This window comes from Leucopleurus acutus (assembly GCF_964270905.1).
Source record: "Leucopleurus acutus genome assembly, chromosome: 16".
Lineage (NCBI taxonomy): Eukaryota > Metazoa > Chordata > Mammalia > Artiodactyla > Delphinidae > Leucopleurus > Leucopleurus acutus.
Window position 1 is genome coordinate 66815368 of NC_139158.1, and position 19014 is coordinate 66834381.

General features: G+C 39.2%; 1 protein-coding gene across 2 annotated transcripts in view; it reads left to right on the forward strand.

Annotated features, from left to right (window-relative positions):
* RALGAPB (Ral GTPase activating protein non-catalytic subunit beta) overlaps positions 1–19014 on the forward strand; it is a 100366-nt gene that overhangs the window by 50994 nt on the left and 30358 nt on the right. Inside the window, exons 11-18 of one of the 2 annotated variants that reach the window (XM_082857417.1) lie at positions 1225–1392; positions 1911–2025; positions 2408–2555; positions 5874–5938; positions 7368–7497; positions 9318–9451; positions 13873–14055; positions 15318–15469. In XM_082857417.1, coding sequence (XP_082713543.1) covers positions 1225–1392; positions 1911–2025; positions 2408–2555; positions 5874–5938; positions 7368–7497; positions 9318–9451; positions 13873–14055; positions 15318–15469 — 1095 coding nt within the window. The remainder of the gene's footprint in view (positions 1–1224; positions 1393–1910; positions 2026–2407; positions 2556–5873; positions 5939–7367; positions 7498–9317; positions 9452–13872; positions 14056–15317; positions 15470–19014) is intronic. The other variant, XM_082857418.1, reaches the window with a different exon arrangement.

Genomic DNA, 19014 nt, shown 5'->3' on the forward strand with positions numbered 1-19014 from the left:
AGATGGGTGGTAGTGTGACTGAAGAGCGGATTTGTGATGGGGACCAAGGATGGGGTTAGTGTTGAACCTGTTGAATTTGAGGTGTCTGCGGGCTGTTAATCAACAAATATTTATTAAGTTCCTACTTTGTGCCAGTCGCTGTGCACAGGGAGTACTAGAGTAATCAGTAGACATGTCCTGCCCTCAGGTCTGCAGTATGCTTTTGGCTAGTAGATCTGGAGCTAGAGACTGATCTGATTATGTTTGGTGGCTTAAGTAGTGTTTAAAACCAGGCTAGTAGAAGAGATAGCTTAGAGAACTGAGGTTGGCTGCTTGAGGAACCCCCAGTGTTAGGAGGCACGTGGAATAAGATCTGTTAAAGGAACTAGCCATAGAAGTCAGAGAAGAATTAAGAGCGGAAGGGAGTAATCAAAGGGTTGAATGCTTTAAAAAGGCAAAGTTAAGACTTAGACATGTCTTTTGGATTTAGCAATTGAGAGACCATTGGTTATTTGCTATAACATGGTTTTAGTTGATTTCTAGAAAGAGAAGATGGATTGAAATGGGTTGAGCAGTGACCAGGAGGTGAGGAAGTTGTTTCTGAGGAGGTTTGTGGAGAAAGGCACCTTACAGTAGCAGAAGAGTATACTAGGATAGTTGCCTTTGAATGATGGAAGATTGAATGCTTAGTTCATTGGGGGTTAGGGGAGGATGTTGAAAGTAAGGTATGTTCAAGTACATTCCTAAAAGGATTCTTATTCAGAGTGACCTTCATATCGTGGTGAGTACAGGGTCGAATGAGGTTTCTTTCTTTCATTGTGCCCCCAAAAATAATGGGGGAGGGGGAAAGGGACACAACACACTTTCTTTCAGGAATTGTGAAACGCTACAAAATTTTACTGACATGGAAATCATTTCAGTAATTCCTCCAGTTTATTGATAATTACTGCAGGCTTTTGTTTTTATGAATAGTTACTTCATTTGCAGGCACCTGTAACTGAGTTGCAAGGCTTAAAACCTCAAGAAAGTGTAATAGACATGAATCTTTTTTTCCTTTTGATTAGGAAATATAACTTGGTTCTTAGTGTACTTGATTCTGAATTGTTCTAACTCCAGTAATACCTTTTAAAGGATAGAAGTAGTGAAGATTGGAAGTAGACTTTAAGATGACTGTGTAGAAAATATTAATAATTATGAAAACAGTTGATCAGCAGTTTGTTTAAAATTTTTTTCTTGCTTTCCTAGATTTTACATGCTTTTAATTCAAGGTTTGCAGATAAATGATTATGTGTGCCATCCTGTCTTGGCCAGCGTTATTCTAAACTCCCCTCCTTTGTTCTGCTGTGACTTGAAAGGGATTGATGTTGTGGTTCCTTACTTTATTTCAGCTCTTGAAACCATTTTGCCTGACAGGTAAGCTTTCATTCTGTACTAGTATGTCAGTTGTTGGTTTTGGCCTGGTCTGTTTTGGTGCTTCCTCCCCAGTTTCCCAATTTATCCTGTCCAGTTGTCTTCATAGCCCAGGGGGATTCAGGCCATATTAAATGAGTGTAGAACATCCAGGCCTACCTCGTCCCTGAACTCTTTCAGTTCTCTTTGTCCACGGGTGTGTTGAGTCCTTCTTGGTCTGGTCTAGAGGGGTAAGAATAGCCCCGGCCCAGAGGTCTTTTGTGGAGTAGGCCTTACATTTAAAATCAGTCAATCAGTCAATCAGATTCTAGTTTAATTCCATAACAGTTTAACATAGAGATTCTCTCTCACACACACACAAATTGCAGAATATGAACTCAGTGGAAAGTAGTTACTGCATTCTTTATAAAACCAAACCCAGTACGTGTATTGTAAAAAATTGGCATAATGTATATTTGGCAAAGCTAAAAACATACTTTAGTTCAGAAATACTAATAGCTATCTTTTTTTTTTTTTGGCAGAGAACTCTCAAAATTCAAAAGCTATGTAAATCCAACAGAATTGAGAAGATCTTCCATTAATATCCTGCTTTCTTTGTTGCCCCTCCCACATCACTTTGGCACAGTCAAATCCGAGGTAAAGTTTTATTGAAGTTTTTTATATTCTGTATTCTCTTTTGTGTGTTAATTCAAGTCAAATTGTATTTTTTAAAATGGAACAGGAGCTTTTAAAAAATTTTTCAAATTATTTCAAGTGAATCAACAAAGTTGATTTGTTGAGGTATTTCTTCTGTCAGTGAGCCAGCATGCCCTCGGCCTACCATTTCAAGCAGTGATGGCCTGGTGATGTCTGATCTCATATGTTGTGTGAGTTAGTGACACACTTAGCACAGTGGCTAATATTAGTCAGACTGAAAGCCTTGCTTGTTAGACTGATCTATGTGTCCACTGTAGCAGTTCCTACATGGGCGTAGTGTACCACAGCAGACGATGTTAAATGTTATCTGTTTCTTCCGTAGGTGGTCCTGGAAGGAAAATTTAGTAATGATGACAGCTCTTCTTATGATAAACCAATAACTTTTTTGTCACTGAAGCTGAGACTTGTGAATATACTAATAGGTGCCTTGCAAACGGAAACGGACCCCAACAACACTCAAATGATACTAGGTTTGTGTTCACATGTTTTTTTGTAAGTGAAAACCCAGGTGGTATGTTGACCTCAGGCATGTTGAGGAGGCAGGGGTCAGGGATGGGAACCTAAGCATAATATAGCCCTACTTATTCTGAATCAGAGGCAGAATTTGTTTGCTTTTATATGTGAAAAATTTTGAAGGGGTGAGATGAGGGAAGGAAAGCATCCTAGTTGTCTTGGTAGGTGATGTTGGCTTAGTTTTATTTGTGTTCTTTGTTTTTCTCTTTCCCTCTTGCCCTTTCTCTCTCATTCTCTCCCCTTTCCTCCCCTTCTTCTCCCCTTCCCTCTCTTCTCTTTCCTTTCTGTCCTCATTACTTCTGCCTCTGCCTCTTCCTCCTGCCTGTTACGTACATGTGAAAATATTTGGAGTTGGGTGTAATTCTGGAAGCCATGTTTGAACATGCCAGGAGGAGATTGAAGAGTAGCTGTTGCTGTGCCTCCTCCCTTTTTCCTTATTGTTTCCTGTTGGTTTTCTAATCATACTGACTCTCTGTCTTAAAAGGCTCCTTATTATTATTGCCACTTACATATTTTAAACACTTACCACCTCTCAGCTTGGTTACTGCAGCTGTCTCTTACTGTACTTCTGGTTTTTTATCAAAGCCAAGGGCATAGTCCTATGTGCAGGTACTCCAAGGAGAAAGAAGAGAATGGCATGGCTTTTATCCTTGAGCAAGTTTCATTGCAGAGGTTGGAACACCTTCACAGAGTACTCAGATAACAGCAGAAGGCAGTGCTGATTGCATGTCATGTTGAGTGTCTTCAGGGTTGAGAAAGAAGAAACCAGAAGAGCAAGGAAACTTCATAGAGGGAAGTGGAAGTTAAATTGGATCTTGTAGGGCAGGATTTGAATAGGGGCCAGTGAGGTTAGGATTTCATTCCAGGAGAGGAAATGACAAGGCCAGAGAATTGGTGGTGGCAGTAGTGGTTGGAGTGGGTACTCAGGAAGTATAGTATGTTATGCAACAAGAGAGGGGAATAAACAGGGAAGAGTAAATCCTTTCATTTTGGAAAGGAGTTGAAGGAACAGAGGTTAAATCTTGATATGAGAGAGCCTCCAAATTGTACTTCTTTAGGTTATTCAAATAACATCACTTGAAATCAGATAATTTCTACAGTTGATAGAGTATTTAGTTCTGCTTTATCCTTGTTCTGAAGAGGCTGCCTATGTGTGTTCCAAGGAAGAATCAATTGTTGGTCTTGCCATAGATTGGCAAAGCTGTGTCTGTCCTCTCTATATCCATAGTGCACAAGAGCACTCCCCCACTGGGATGAGAAGCAGTGTGCTAGGCTCACTATCTTGTTTCTGTCCTAGTCTTTCTAGGGCTATGAGTTCCTTGGTAATAAATACATGCAGCTTGCCTTCAGAATATGCAGCCATGGGCGAGCCCTAAACCATTCGTAAAAAGCAGTTGGTCAGAAAGATATAGCTGTGATTTTTATTTTGTTATTTTATATTGAAAAGATCAGGGCTTCCCTGGTGGCGCAGTGGTTAAGAATCTGCCTGCCAATGCAGGGGACACGGGTTCAAGCCCCGATCCGGGAAGATTCCACATGCCGCGGAGCAACTAAGCCCGTGCGCCATAACTACTGAGCCTGTGCGCCACAACTACTGAGGCCGTATGCTACAACTACTGAAGCCTGCATGCCTAGAGCCCATGCTCTGCCACAAGAGAAGCCACCGCAATGAGAAGCCCACGCACTGCAAGGAAGAGTAGTGTCCACTCACTGCAACTAGAGAAAGCCCGTGCGCAGCAACAAAGACCCAGTGCGGCCAAAAATAAATTTAAAAAATAAATAAATTTATTAAAAAGAGAAAAAGGAAAGATCAGAATCTGGTTTTGAAAGTATTACATAATATTTTTCTTAGTTTATATTACCCTCGAAATTGAGATGTTTACATCTGGTCTTTCACACCAATTAAAAAATACCTGAAAACGGTCATTTTTTTATATAAAGCAAAGTTTGACCTTCAGATTTATTTTAGGAAAACGTTATTTTAAAATTTGGGGGAGAGATCAGGAGATTAGGTCATTTCTAAAGAATATCTTTTCTGGGCTTCCCTGGTGGCGCAGTGGTTGAGAGTCCGCCTGCCGATGCAGGGGACACGGGTTTGTGCCCCGGTCCGGGAAGATCCCACATGCCGCGGAGCGGCTAGGCCTGTGAGCCATGGCCGCTGAGCCTGTGTGTCCGGAGCCTATGCTCCGCAACGGGAGAGGCCACAACAGTGAGAGGCCCGCATACCGCAAAAAAAAAAAAAAGATCTTTTCTGACCAACCAGTGGATTTATTAGTTACTTTATGGAACTTTCAGGAATACTCAGCTAAAGTAATATTCTTATCTCTGTATTAATGGAGATGTTTTAGCCATTTTAGTATTCTTGTCATGTATTTAAATGTATTTTTTTAACATCTTTATTGGGGTATAATTGCTTTACAATGGTGTGTTAGTTTCTGCTTTATAACAAAGTGAATCAGTTATACATATACATATGTTCCCATATCTCTTCCGTCTTGTGTCTCCCTCCCTTCCACCCTTCCTATCCCACCCCTCCAGGTGGTCACAAAGCACCAAGCCGATATCCCTGTGCCATGCGGCTGCTTCCCACTAGCTATCTACCTTATGTTTGTTAGTGTATATATGTCCATGCCTCTCTCGCCCTGTCACAGCTCACCCTTCTCCCTCCCCATATCCTTAAGTCCGTTCTCCAGTAGGTCTGTGTCTTTATTCCTGTCTTACCCCTAGGTTCTTCATGACATTTTTTTTTCTTAAATTCCATATATATGTGTTAGCATACGGTATTTGTCTTTCTCTTTCTGACTTACTTCACTCTGTATGACAGACTCTAGGTCTATCCACCTCATTACAAATAGCTCAATTTCGTTTCTTTTTATGGTTGAGTAATATTCCATTGTATATATGTGCCACATCTTCTTTATCCATTCATCCGATGATGGGCACTTAGGTTGTTTCCATCTCCGGGCTATTGTAAATAGAGCTGCAGTGAACATTTTGGTACATGACTCTTTTTGAATTTTGGTTTTCTCAGGGTATATGCCCAGTAGTGGGATTGCTGGGTCATATGGTAGTTCTATTTTTAGTTTTTTAAGGAACCTCCCCATACTGTTCTCCATAGTGGCTGAACCAATTCACATTCCCACCAGCAGTGCAAGAGTGTTCTCTTTTCTCCACACCCTCTCCAGCATTTATTGTTTCTAGATTTTTTGATGATGGCCATTCTGACTGGTGTGAGATGATATCTCATTGTTAAATGTATTTTTTTGTTGTTTCAGGGGCAATGTTAAATATTGTTCAAGATTCAGCACTTTTAGAAGCCATTGGTTGCCAGATGGAGATGGTAAGAAGTGTACAACATGTAATTTGTCAGAGAATATCAACTTCTGTTTTTATGTAAATTATATTCCCAAATGTCTGTCCTTGTGTTTTTTAAAGGCATTTGTTTGTAAATTCAGCTCACTGATTCAGAAGGGATCCTTTTAAAAATATCTGTTTTGAGGTTTCTTACCTTTCAGTGCCTCATCAAGTCCCTGAGAGATTCTGCATGAGAGAAATTCTAGCTAAACACTGTCTTTATTCCTGGACAGTGTTTACTTAAAGCTCTTCTTTTTTTTTTTTGCTGTACGCGGGCCTCTCACTGTTGTAGCCTCTCCCGTTGCGGAGCACAGGCTCCGGACGCGCAGGCTCAGCGGCCATGGCTCATGGGCCCAGCCGCTCCGCGGCACGTGGGATCTTCCCGGACCGGGGCACGAACCTGTGTTCCCTGCATCGGCAGGTGGACTCTCAACCACTGTGCCACTAGGGAAGCCCTAAAGCTCTTACTTCTTTTGCTGTGTTGGTGAATTGGCTTGAATAATCTAGAAAAAGTCCCCTACTCCATAATTCCTTGTATTCCTTGTAGATCTAGTGTTGGCTGTAAACAGCATCTAGTTTATTCTTTTCTATCTCATCAGCTCTTTCTGGCCCCTCTAGACCAAAGTTTGAAGATCCCCCCAAAGCACCAATGCTTCTAAATCAAAAAAACTTTCCAGAGACTCCCAGTTCCCCCTGCTTCTGTCTTCAAGATATGTGATCCCTCTACCTGGAGTAGAGGTGGAGCAGGGGGTGGGTGGAGAATTAATAGAGTATACTGGAGTGAGATGAGTGGGTGTTGGATGGGTGATCAAGTTATTATTAAGGAAATTATGTTCATGTCCCAGTAGGTGGCTAATAACAGTCACCTTATCTGGATAAAATGAATTGTGTTTGTAGGGGAAGAAAATGAGGAATGTCTTTAACAGACACCTTTGTTAGCCCCTATACATACAGGAGTTAATCTTTGTACTAATCATGTTTTATTGTTTGTGTTTTATCATATAACTACATTTGAAAGTTGTTGCTTGTTTATTTGTGTTTTGTTTTTTTAAGATTGTATTCCTGTTCTGATGTTTTGCTTAGGAGGCCCTAGGGTATTTCTTTAAGGACCCAGAGTCATTAGCTAGTGAAGTCTAGTGAAGATGGAAAAGATCTGGCCCTTTTAAACAGCAGCAAAGAAAACCCCAGAATGGGCACCGCCTCTAATCATCAGACCCTTGATACCTTCAGTAGGTGGTGTTCATGTGAAAACACCACAGCAGTTTTAATCCTTTGTCAATTTTTATCTATATCAGTTTATGCTGTTCAGCTGGCACATTCCATTTTATCAACATGGCTTTAGTGATTGACTTCTGTCTATACTTGTAAACTGTGGGTCTAGCTGTCAAATATTTGATTCATTTTTATTTGACTAGGGTGGTGGAGAAAATAACTTGAAGAGTCATAGTCGCACGAATAGTGGTATTAGTTCAGCAAGTGGTGGAAGCACGGAGCCCACAACTCCTGACAGTGAAAGACCTGCTCAGGCTCTCCTAAGAGATTATGGTAATCCACGTTTGTTTGGTTTTTTTTGAAATCTAAAGTTTATAGAGTAACTTTTAACGCACAGATATACAAAACAAACAAGCAAAGAAATTTTAAACCAGATTTTAAGTTCATGACTTTTATGTATCTAAGTGTAACAGAGAGGCTATTAGTCCAAGACATTAAGAAAAAGAAAACATTTAGCTCTGTAGCTTTTAGTAGTTAGATTTTGCGTGGTTTCTTAGATTTTATAAGTGATTATAATGTGTGGTTAGGAAACATTTCTGAATTCTGTACCAGGTGCTACTAGTACAGAGTCAAATAGTATTTACTCTCTGCCTCAGAGTCTAATGGCAGAGTCGGCCAGTATATCAGTTTTTGCAGTGTGGTAAGGGTGGGTGATGGTTTATGCATTAGATGGCAACCCAGAAGAGAGTCTGTCTTTGTGTTTGAAGGCTATATACCCTACTACATCTGGTTAGATTCTTCAGTCATAAAATGTAAGGAAGAGTAAGGAAACACTTGCCATTAGAGCATCCTATTCAATAATGTCCTTTATCCTGGGCAGTTACTTTATGGGTTCTGTGAGTTTATGGGTGCCTTTATGTTTTTACACATAAATACTAATGGTGTATTGAATCTGTAAGTATTAATCCAGCTAGATTGGAATGAAATCTAGCTCCTTAGATGTGAGCTTAAGTTTTTTAATCATTTGGAGAGTTCATGAGCCCAGGAGTCCAGGCATATTTCAGTGATTTAAGTTCGTTTTAAGTATCCTTCAACATGTCAGATACATAAGGTCATTATGTGGCTATTAAACACATTTAAATATTGCATTTATGAAGAAATTATTTAAATTGCTATCTTACTCATTATGCTTGTGGATTTAAGTGTAGGTGAAAATTTGTTTTATTTTTCATGTTTCTAAGACACTTTTAAACTAAAGAAATTTTCACATTATTATGTGTTCTAATATAAATGTTTGAAGTGGTTATTGTTTGTTTCAGTATTTTGAACTGGTGTTAGTGAGTTCTGCTTGTAATGTCATAAAATATTTTTCCTAAGAAATCCAGATTTGTGTTAGTGTCGCATGAATGTCTCTCTTTAATGATCATTCCTTTTTTTGTTGTCACTGCCCTCTTTCTGATAGGATCGACAGGTATAATGTCCCTAAAGCTTCCTTTATAAATTCAATTTAATTTGTCCTAATTTATTATTAACTAAGTAGTAATTACTTTTAAATATAGAATTGGAGGCTAAATAAAAACACAGTAACTTGGTTATTTAATTTTTTTAGAAGTATTAAAGTTGTCTTAGAGAATTCAATGTTAAAATTTGTTTGAAAAGGGATTGCATGTAACTTTTGGTGGTTTAAACCCTGAAAATAATTTCAGTAGATGCTTTAGGATAATTCCCAGCATCTGAGGAGATTCTAAAATTTGAATTCTTTCCTCTATAAAATTCCAAGGAAATAATTGATAGCCTTTTTATTGTTTTGCTTTTTTTTTTTAAATGTAACTCTGTGAGTTAATTTAGAAGTTTTAATATTTACATTGTTATAAAAATGATATTGAAACTTTCAAATCCCAGTGGATGTCTATATGAAAGTACATGAGCTGGGAGCTAGAAGCTGCTCTGGTCCAGTGTGTGTGCCCTGTGCACTGTTGTTCAGTCAGGCTTGACGCTCAGGCCAGTGGGGCGGGGAGCATAGCGCTGTGTGGGTGCCCATCGTACTCACTGTGGCTGCTGTGGTCTGTGCCTAGTGGAATGCTGTGCTTCTCGTTACTAATGCTTAGTTGTTTTCCCTCCCTGTGGGATGTGGCATTGGGGTTATATCCTAGCTCTTAATACAGATTCAGCTGCCGGGCTCCTGATTCGCAGCATTCATCTCGTCACCCAAAGACTCAACTCCCAGTGGCGGCAAGACATGAGCATATCACTGGCAGCTCTAGAGCTCCTCTCTGGCCTGGCGAAGGTGAGAAGGACAATCCTTTTATTTTAGCCCAGCGGCCTTGGACTATGGCTCTTTTTTCTGTATCTCCTGACCCCTTCTTGGGGTATTGCGGTATTGGTTATATTCAATGCAGTTGATATCAAGGTGTGCAGAAATGAGCCTCCAAGTGAGGTTTTACAAAATGATCTTTACTATTTTGTTTAATAGGTTCAAAGAGTGTGAATGATATTTTTTGCTGGTAAATTACTGGAAGCATTTCAATACTTGCTATTCATTTGTACATAATAATAGAATACCTGTTGATTTATACCTGTTGATTTTGTATTTGCTTATAATACCCTTAAATTTTCAACAAATTTTGTGCCATTATAAGATCATCTAACTTCAATGAACAAATGCAGATTTGGCAACAAAAGAAAAGCTTATCCTAAAATATGCCATTTGGGACTACCTGTGATTCTTCCATCTTCCATTATCAGAGATAAGTGAAAATTGGCTATATTTTCAAATTTCTTTCATAGGTCTTTTTCAGTTTTGTGGAACCTTAGAGCTGGGTGTCCATTTGCATTTCTCTAAGTATTTTCTTTTTTTTTTATTGAGGTGAAATTCACATAACATAAAATTATCCTTTTAAAGTGAAAAATTCAGTGCCTATTAGTACTTTCACTGTGTTGTGCAACCACCACCTCTGTCTAGTTCCAAAACATTTATAACCCCAAAAAGAACCCTGTACCCATTAAGTGGTTGTTTCCTGGTCTCCGTTTCCCCTAATCCCTAACAACCACCAATCTGCATTCTGTCTCTATGGATTTACCTATTTTGGATATTTCTTATAAATTAAATCATACAACCTATGACCTTTTATGTATGGCTTCCTTCACTTAATATGTTTTTGAGGTTGATTTATGTTGTAGAGTCTGTCACAACTTCATTCCATTTTATGGTTGAGTGATATTCCATTATATATTTATGTACCAATTTGTCCATTCCTCTGTTGCACATTTGGGCTGTTTCTACCTTTTGGCTATTGTGAATAGTGCTGCTATGAACATGGACATACATGTGTTTATTTGAATACCAATTTTCAATTGTTTTGGGTATATACCTAGGAGTGGAATTGCTGGATCATATGGTAATTCTATATGTAACTTTTTGAGGAGCTGCCAAACTGTTGTCCACAGCGACTGAATCACTTTACGTTTCCACCAGTGACATAGGAGGGTTCCAATTTCTCCACATCTTCACTAACATCTAAATGTTTTCTTATCTGTAAAATGGGCAGGATTATCTTTTGTGTATGTGTGTGTATGTGTATATATATATATATATATATATATCTTGTGTAACACCTGGTGATGTGGGGATGAAATGAAATGAAATATATAGAACACTTTGTAAACACAAAGGTGATGTACACACATAAGGTGATATTGTCTGAGATAAAATTTAAGCCCTCATTTTACAGATGAGGGGACAGGTAAACAGAGGCTGTGACTTACCTAAGTCATGAGAGACAAAATAGGCAAGTCACCACCACTTAGAGCTTACCTTTACCTCAGAGATTCTCAAGGATAGATGAAATGGCCATAGTTTTGTGAGGAGCAGTATTGATGCAGAAGGTAAGAATAGCCATTTGTGAGACATGCAGGACCACACTGTCTTTGAGAGCAAGGTACTGTTGCCTGTGACCTTCAGTACACTTGCAGTGGTAAGGAATAATTAGTCCTAGATGGAGTGCTCTCTGGACCTAACGAACTATAAAGGGCTAACACTGCGTGATTTCAAGACTTGCTGTATAAAGCTATGGTAATCAAAACAGTCTGGTATTGGTATAGGGTTAGACAGCTAGATCAACAGCGTAATATATAGGGAGTCCAGAAATAGATCCACACGTGTAAGGACATCTGATTTTTGACAAAGGTGCCATGATAATTCAAAGGAGAAAGGATAGTCTTTTCAACAAATGGTGCTGGAACAATCAGATATTCATATATCAAAAAAAAAAAAGAATTTTGATTCATACTTTGTACTATGTACAAAAATTACCTCAAAATGGATTGTAGACCTAAATATAAAACCAAAACTCTAAACTTCTAGAAGAAATAATGGGAGAAAAATCTTTATTGGTTGTACAGAGATCTGGGTTATACAGAGATTTCTTAGATATTATACCATAGAGGAACAGACTATTAAATTGGACTTTATTAAAATTAAAAACTACCATTCTTCAAAAAGTACTGTTAAGAGAATGAGATGACAAGTCACAGATTGGGAGAAAATCTTTACAGAGTATGTATGTGGTGAGGGACCTGTATCTAGATCATATAAAGAATGCTCAAAACTCAGTAATAGCCTTTCGTTTTGGTGGTGTGCAGTAGTAATATGGTGGTGAAAATTTCCAAGAAGAGGACGTTTGTTGTTGATGGCTTTTTCAGAATTAAACTGAATGAGTTCCTCACTCAGAGGCTGGCTGAAGATGACTGCTCTGGAATTGAGGTCTGAATTATACCAACCAGGACAGAAATCATTACCTTGGCCTTCAGGAGCAGAATGTTCTTGGTGAGAAGAATCCAGGAATTGACTGATGTAGTTCAGAAGAAGTGTGGATTCCCTGAGAGCTACGTAGAGCTTTGTGCTGAAAAGGTGGCCACACGAGGTCTGTGTGCCATTGCCCAGACAGAATCTCTGCATTACAAACTGCTAGGAGGGCTTGCTCTGCAGAAAGCCTGCTGTGGGGTGCTGCAGTTCATCATGGAGAGGGGGGCCAAGGGCTACAGGGTCATGGATGTCAGGGAAACTCCAAGGACAGAGGGCTGAATCCATGAAGTTTCTGGATGGTGTGATGATCCACAGTGGACCCCGTTAACTACTATATTGATACCCCTGTGTGTCAGTGTTGTGCTGGGCATCAGAGTGAAGATCATCTTGTCCTGGGATCCAAATGGTAAGACTGGCCCTAAGAAGCCCCTTTCTGACCACATGAACATTGTGGACTCTAAGGATGAGATGTTATCCATCATTTCCATCTGGGACAGAAGGATAGGAAGCCAGAGCTACCTGCCATGCTCGAGCCATTCCCCACTGCATAACATGGTCTTCTTGGCACCTGCATCTGGAGTCTGGATGTTGCTTTGTAAAGACCTTTAATACAGTCTTTTAAAAAGACAGTATAACAGTGACAGCAAAAGCCCTCAATAATACAACAAACAACCCAGTTTTAAAATGGGCAAAAGATTGGACAGATATTTTACCAAAGAAGATATACTGATGGCAAATAAGCACATGAAAAGATGCTCATTATCATTACTTATTGGGGAAATGCAATTAAAATTACAGTGAGATACCACTCCATACCTTTTAGGATGGTTAAAATTTAAAAGACTGACCATACCAAATGTTTGGTGATGATGTAGAAGAATTAGAGCTCTCATATACTGTTGAAGGGAATGTTAGATGGTGCAACCATTTTAGAAAACAGCTTGGCAGGTCCTTAAAAAACTAAACATGCATCTATCATATGATTCAATCAGTCCACTCCTAGAAAATAAGAGAGCATATACGTGTACAAAGACTTGTACATGAATGTTTTTAGCAGCTTTATTTGTAATATTCAGAAGATGGAAACAATCCACATGCAACAGGTGACTGTATAAATTAATTGTGGTATAATCCATATAATGGAATACTACTCAGCAATAAAAAGGAATGAACAACTGATACACACAAAAATGTGGATAAATAATTGTGCTGAGTAAAAGAAGCCAGACTGTCCCCCCGACCCCCACCAAATAGTGCAGTACTCTATGATTTTATTTATATAGAACTCTAGAAAATGCAAGTTAACCTATAGTGACAGCAAATCAGCAGTAACCTAGGGAGGGGGCAAAAAGGAGTGAGAGGAAGGATTACAAGGGTGCATGAGATTTTGAGGGGTGATGAATATATCCACCGTCTTGATTGTTGTGATAGTTCACAGGTGTATACTTAGGCTAAAATTTATCAAATTTTACACTTTAAATATATGTAGTTTACTATATGTTAATTATACCTCTGGGCAGCTGAACAGAACTTTGTAGCCCATAGAGCATTGCTGTGGGGTTGGGTTAGGGGGCTTAAAAAATGTGCACATGTTCCATTGCTAGCTATTCTTGTGATTTGTGGCAGTGATGAGTAGCTGCACCCCAGGAGTTTAGGTTTTAGAGCATGAAAAAGTATGCTAAAGTGAAATACTGTTTTAGGGTTTGAAAAATGCCCTCTATTTTTATAGAGTAGTGTATGTTAATACATCTGAAATGTTATGTTCTTCTATATAAATAATACTTTAAAAAGCAAGGCTTCCTGTGGTGTGTCATATTCTCAGAAAGGCTGGGCCTCAGTGTTGAGGATTTGACATTGGTACAGTGGTTCCTGGCTAACTGTGTTCACCATACGAATACGCTCAGGTGAAGGTGATGGTTGACTCAGGTGACCGGAAGCGAGCCATCAGTTCCGTGTGCAGCTACATTGTGTACCAGTGTAGTCGGCCAGCTCCTCTTCACTCCCGGGATCTTCACTCCATGATAGTGGCAGCTTTTCAGTGTCTCTGTGTCTGGCTGACAGAGCACCCTGATATGCTTGATGAAAAGGTTAGTCTACTAGATCTTAAACCAGTAAATAGAAACAAAAATGTATGTTGGGAAAATATCTTTTGAAAGAGAATATCTAAATTTAAATACAACATTGCATACTTTAAACTGAATATACTTGTTATATTTCAGGAAAACACTTGTCCTAGTGAGCATAATTCAAAAACTGTCATCGTACTTATTACAGTTGACCCTTGAACAATATGGGGTTGAACTGTGTGAGTCTACTTATATGCAAATTTTTAAAATAGTAAATACTACACTATTACATGATTCCTGATTGGTTGAACCCGTGAATGTGGAACTGTGGATAAGGAGGAACCGCATATATGGATATCGCTGACTATACATGTGGATTTTCGACTGAACTGAGGGTCAACGCCTCTAACCCCCATGTTGTTCAAGGGTCAAATGTATTTGGTTGCAAATTAACCCATAGAGAAGTTCTTTTCAGAGATGGGCCTTTGAATAATTTATCTGTGAACTGTCAAGAGATGGCCAGTAGGTACTTTGGTCACCTGTCATCAAACCAAGAAGGGCAGTTTGATAGCCAGGCTGCAAACCTAGAGCACTGCTTGTTCATAAAGGTTGCTTGTATCTAAAAATTTCATTTCACACACGTTTCTTTCTTTTCAAGTAGACACAGATATCTAGGCTGCTTTCTCTACCATTGTTCCATGTAATACTTTTCTTATGGGAAGGCAGACAGTTACAAAGAATTCACAGTGTAAATAAAAGAAGAGAGAGCAGGTTTATTGGAAAATTATAGAGAGCTTTATATAGTTTTTAAAAAATAATACTGTTGATTAACTCTTAGTCATTTTCATGATGACTTGTAAAGTTATCATACCAGAAATTGCTTTAAAATGTCAATAACCTATGAGCTTCCCTTTGGATAATGTAACATATTTTACACTATCTAGGTTTAACTGAATTACTGTTACATCTCTTTCACTCAGCCTTTCACGATTTACAGTCCATGGTAATTTTACAAGAATTGTGACTGAAAAAATTGAATTGAATTTATCATTACTTATTATCTAAATCTCTTAACACTCAAATTTAGTTCTTTAAAGAAAAATTGGGGGGGGGGACAAGTTTATTTTATTAAATTATTTTGAAGTTAATATATACCTATTCAAGAAAATGAGAAATTAGAGTCCCACCACCAAAACACATCCATATTGACACTTTCATGTATTTTCTTGTCGTTTCATAAGATAGGTGTATTACAAAAGCTAATCTGCTTTTCCTTTTTCTAGGACTGTCTTAAGGAAGTGCTAGAGATTGTGGAACTGGGTATTTCAGGAAGCAAGTCCAAGAACAGTGAGCAAGAGGTCAAGTACAAAGGAGATAAGGAGCCAAACCCTGCATCTATGAGGGTAAAGGATGCTGCTGAAGCCACCCTAACATGGTATGAAAGTGACTGCACAGGGATTGTGCCTAAGAGTTAGATGGGATTAGATGTGATCCTGTGTTGTTTCATCTCCTCCCCAGTTGTTCAGCATTAAGTGACACAACCCCATTTAGGATACTGTTTCTCCAGAAATAAAATGGAAAAGAAAATGTCTTGTTTTTTGGACCAAAGGAAACCAGGAACTTGGGGCTGAGAGTTTGGGTCCTTGTTTTTCTATGCTGGTTGTCAGTTAATTCAAGTCATATCATTTTAGAGCTGGAAAGGATCTTGGAGAGCCTTACCCACCCCCTCATTTTGATGGCTGAGTCCAGAGACAGGGTATGTCCGGGTCACACCATTAGGTCTCCTACTTGCCAGCTCAGTGGTTTGTATTCTCTGCTATACCACTTATATTACATGTTATAGGTTCATTCAGCAAGATTTATAAACTTCCTCTTATGAACTGGTAATAGGATGTAAAGATAAATCAGATTCAGTTATCGCCCTCAAAGAGCTTCTTGTCCAGTAGGGAAGATAAGATGTGAACACAAATACCTATAATGCTAGTTAGATTAAATGCTCCAAGAGACGAGGTACAAATAAAATGCTGGGGTGTTGGAAGGAGGAAATGAATACTTCCAGATTCGGGGAAATCAAAATAAGATTTCTAAGGAAAAGGACATGGACCTGACTCTTAGAGAATGGATAAAGTTTGAGCTATAAGTCAGATTGCAGGGTGGTTAGGCAGCAAGAGAAGACTCCTATGTCAAGCAATTTGGTTGTGAAGGGACAGAGACAGGTTGGTATCTTGAAAAAGTATTAGAATTGAAATAGTGTGTTTGGCCAGTTAGTGAGCAGAGTAGAAAGAGGGAAGAAAGGCAGTTTATCAACTGAAAGGAAGAGGTAGGTGGAGAAGATTAGGTGGAGTTGGTACAGATGGAAAGATGAGACTTATGAAAGGGTAAATGTAGATGAGACCCCAGAACAACATAAAAACAGGAAGGAGGAATGTCAAGTCAGTCTGGGTTGGCTCATCTTGGTCTTCTTAGTAAAGTGGTAGGTAAGACAGCTTGTAGATTTGTATGTAAATCAGCCCTTACCAAGATCCCAGAATCTTTTGTGAGTTCTGTGACCTGTTGAAAGCTTCACACTAAAGTGTGCACAATAAAGTTGGGTTTATTTCAGTTTCTCATGGGCTTAGGTCATTCAGTGAAGTTTTAGAAGCGCACTTGCTTTAGTTCAGTCCTGCTCACTATGCTAATGATGGGCTTTCATTGACTTTGTGGGGGTTTGGCTAATAGCTAGAAAATTAGAAAAATGCGATTGAGTACTAGAAATAATAAAAGTCCAGAGAGAAGACCTGTGTGGGCTGGGGTGGACTTAAAAGCATTATTAAAAAACTAAGACTTGATGTGTGTACCTTGAAGAGTAAGGGATATGGAGAAAGGGGGAAGGACATTTCTCACTGGGACTCTGCATTATATAAAAATAAGTTTGCTCCATCCTAGGCTGGATGGAACATTCCATTGAGAATATGATTGGCAGTGAGGATTGGATATGAGCTCAGAATAAGTAGAGAGTCCTGGGATGCTTCCAGAACTAGCCAGTAGTTATCGAGGTGGCTCATCTGTCTTATCTCTGCTGGCAACTCTACAAAAGGCATCTTTAGTTTTAAGTCTTGAAGAGGGCCCTGAAGAGTCATCATGAAACATATCCAAATCACATTTTCTCCGTTCCCTCACAATTACAGCTTTATGTCAGTATCATTGCTGTTTTCCAGTTATGCAAACACAAAACTTTGACTCATTTTCTGATTTATCTCTGCTTTATCTGTTATTCCCCATATGAAGCCAGTGACTGAGTCCAATAGACTTTACCTTTGAAAGTATTTCCTCCATTTGTTCTGACCTCAGATAGCATTCCCAGTCCAGGCCCTTATCACTTCTTGCCTGATTTCCCTGTTTTCAGTCTCTCACACTTTTTTGCATTCTGTTGCTGAACTCATCATCTTAGGTACTGTGCTTATTCTGCTGCTTGAGTGATTGAAAACTAAATAGATTGCTGTTTACTGCCATATGGTGTGAAATTTTTGGTCTCGTTTTCAAGGCCCTCCTTGAGTCCCCACTCAAACTGTCTGATCTTTCCCAGCACATCCCTTCTGCCACAGCTGGCAGGCCACTTGTGGCCGTGAAGTGTACATGTTCATACCTGTCTGTATACTTCCCCTGGGTTTCAGGACTTCCCTCTTCTCCTCTTGGCCACATCCTCCATTGTTTGGTGCTCATATCATATCCACTACTTCCATGGACCTTCTTTGGTCATTCTGCTTCTTTTCCACACCTCTGTGCTCAATTAGTCTGACCTTACCCCACTGCATGAATTCCACAGTGTCATGATCACACCTGGTTATATTTGATAACATGCTAGTGTTACCTCCCCAACCTGGGTAAAGGCCACATTTCCCTCTTCACATCCCTCACAGTGCTGAGCACACAGGAGATAGTTACGGAATGCAGATCAGCTGGTTGGTGTTTTTTCCCTTGTTGTATAATATACGTTAGGACTCTTGGAAGACATTTTAGCGGCCCCTCTGCTTAGTCACCTTTAAGACTTATTTACCAAGTTATTTGGCCTCTAATTTTGGGATACTTTAACCCCCAAGTTTGCCCATTTCATTTTAATTGTTAAAAACTTGATGTTTACACTGAGCTGAAATCTCTCCCACTTTAACTTCTACCCATTGTTTCTGATTCAGACTTTTAATGATAAAACCCTTTTTTCTGAGGAGTGGTGGTGTCTGAAGACAATGCTCATGTTCTTTCTAATTCATTTCTGCCAGTACCTTCAACTGTTTTTCATATGACAGAGATTTAGAGTACCTTTATCATCCTCGTCTTTTTTCCTTTCAATGGCGCAGGTTTGTCTGTGTACCTCTTTAAAGGTCAATGACCTTTAAATTGTAGAATATTATATTTTCATTAAAGTGTACTTAGAGACTGCATTGGGTTTTTGAGAACCTGGTGATTTGTACTAAGTCAACTAAAATCTTAGAGGCTTTTTTTTAACGCATTTACCTTTTGTCTTTCTCATCCTGTACTTATTTTTTGGGGGGGGTATTTGGATGTAATGTACAGAATTTTACATTTAAACTTGAAATTTCTTTATGTAAGATTTACCTCATTATTGTTAATTTTTTAAGATTCTTTTGGATCCCAGTTCTTACTCTGATATATTAACTCTGCAGCTCAACTTTTGGTCAACTGCAGATTTATTTTATTTATTTATTATTTTAAAATTTATTTATTTATTATTTATTTTTGGCTGTGTTCGGTCTTTGTTACTGTGTGCGGGCTTTCTTTCAGTTGCAGCGAGCGGGGGCTACTCTTCATTGTGGTGCGCAGGCTTCTCATTGTGGTGGCTTCTCTTGTTGCAGAGCACGGGCTCTAGGCCAGCGGGCTCAGTAGTTGTGGCTCGTGGGCTCTAGAGCACAGGCTCAGTAGTTGTGGTGCATGGGCTTAATTGCTCCGCGGCATGTGGGATCTTCCTGGACCGGGACTCGAACC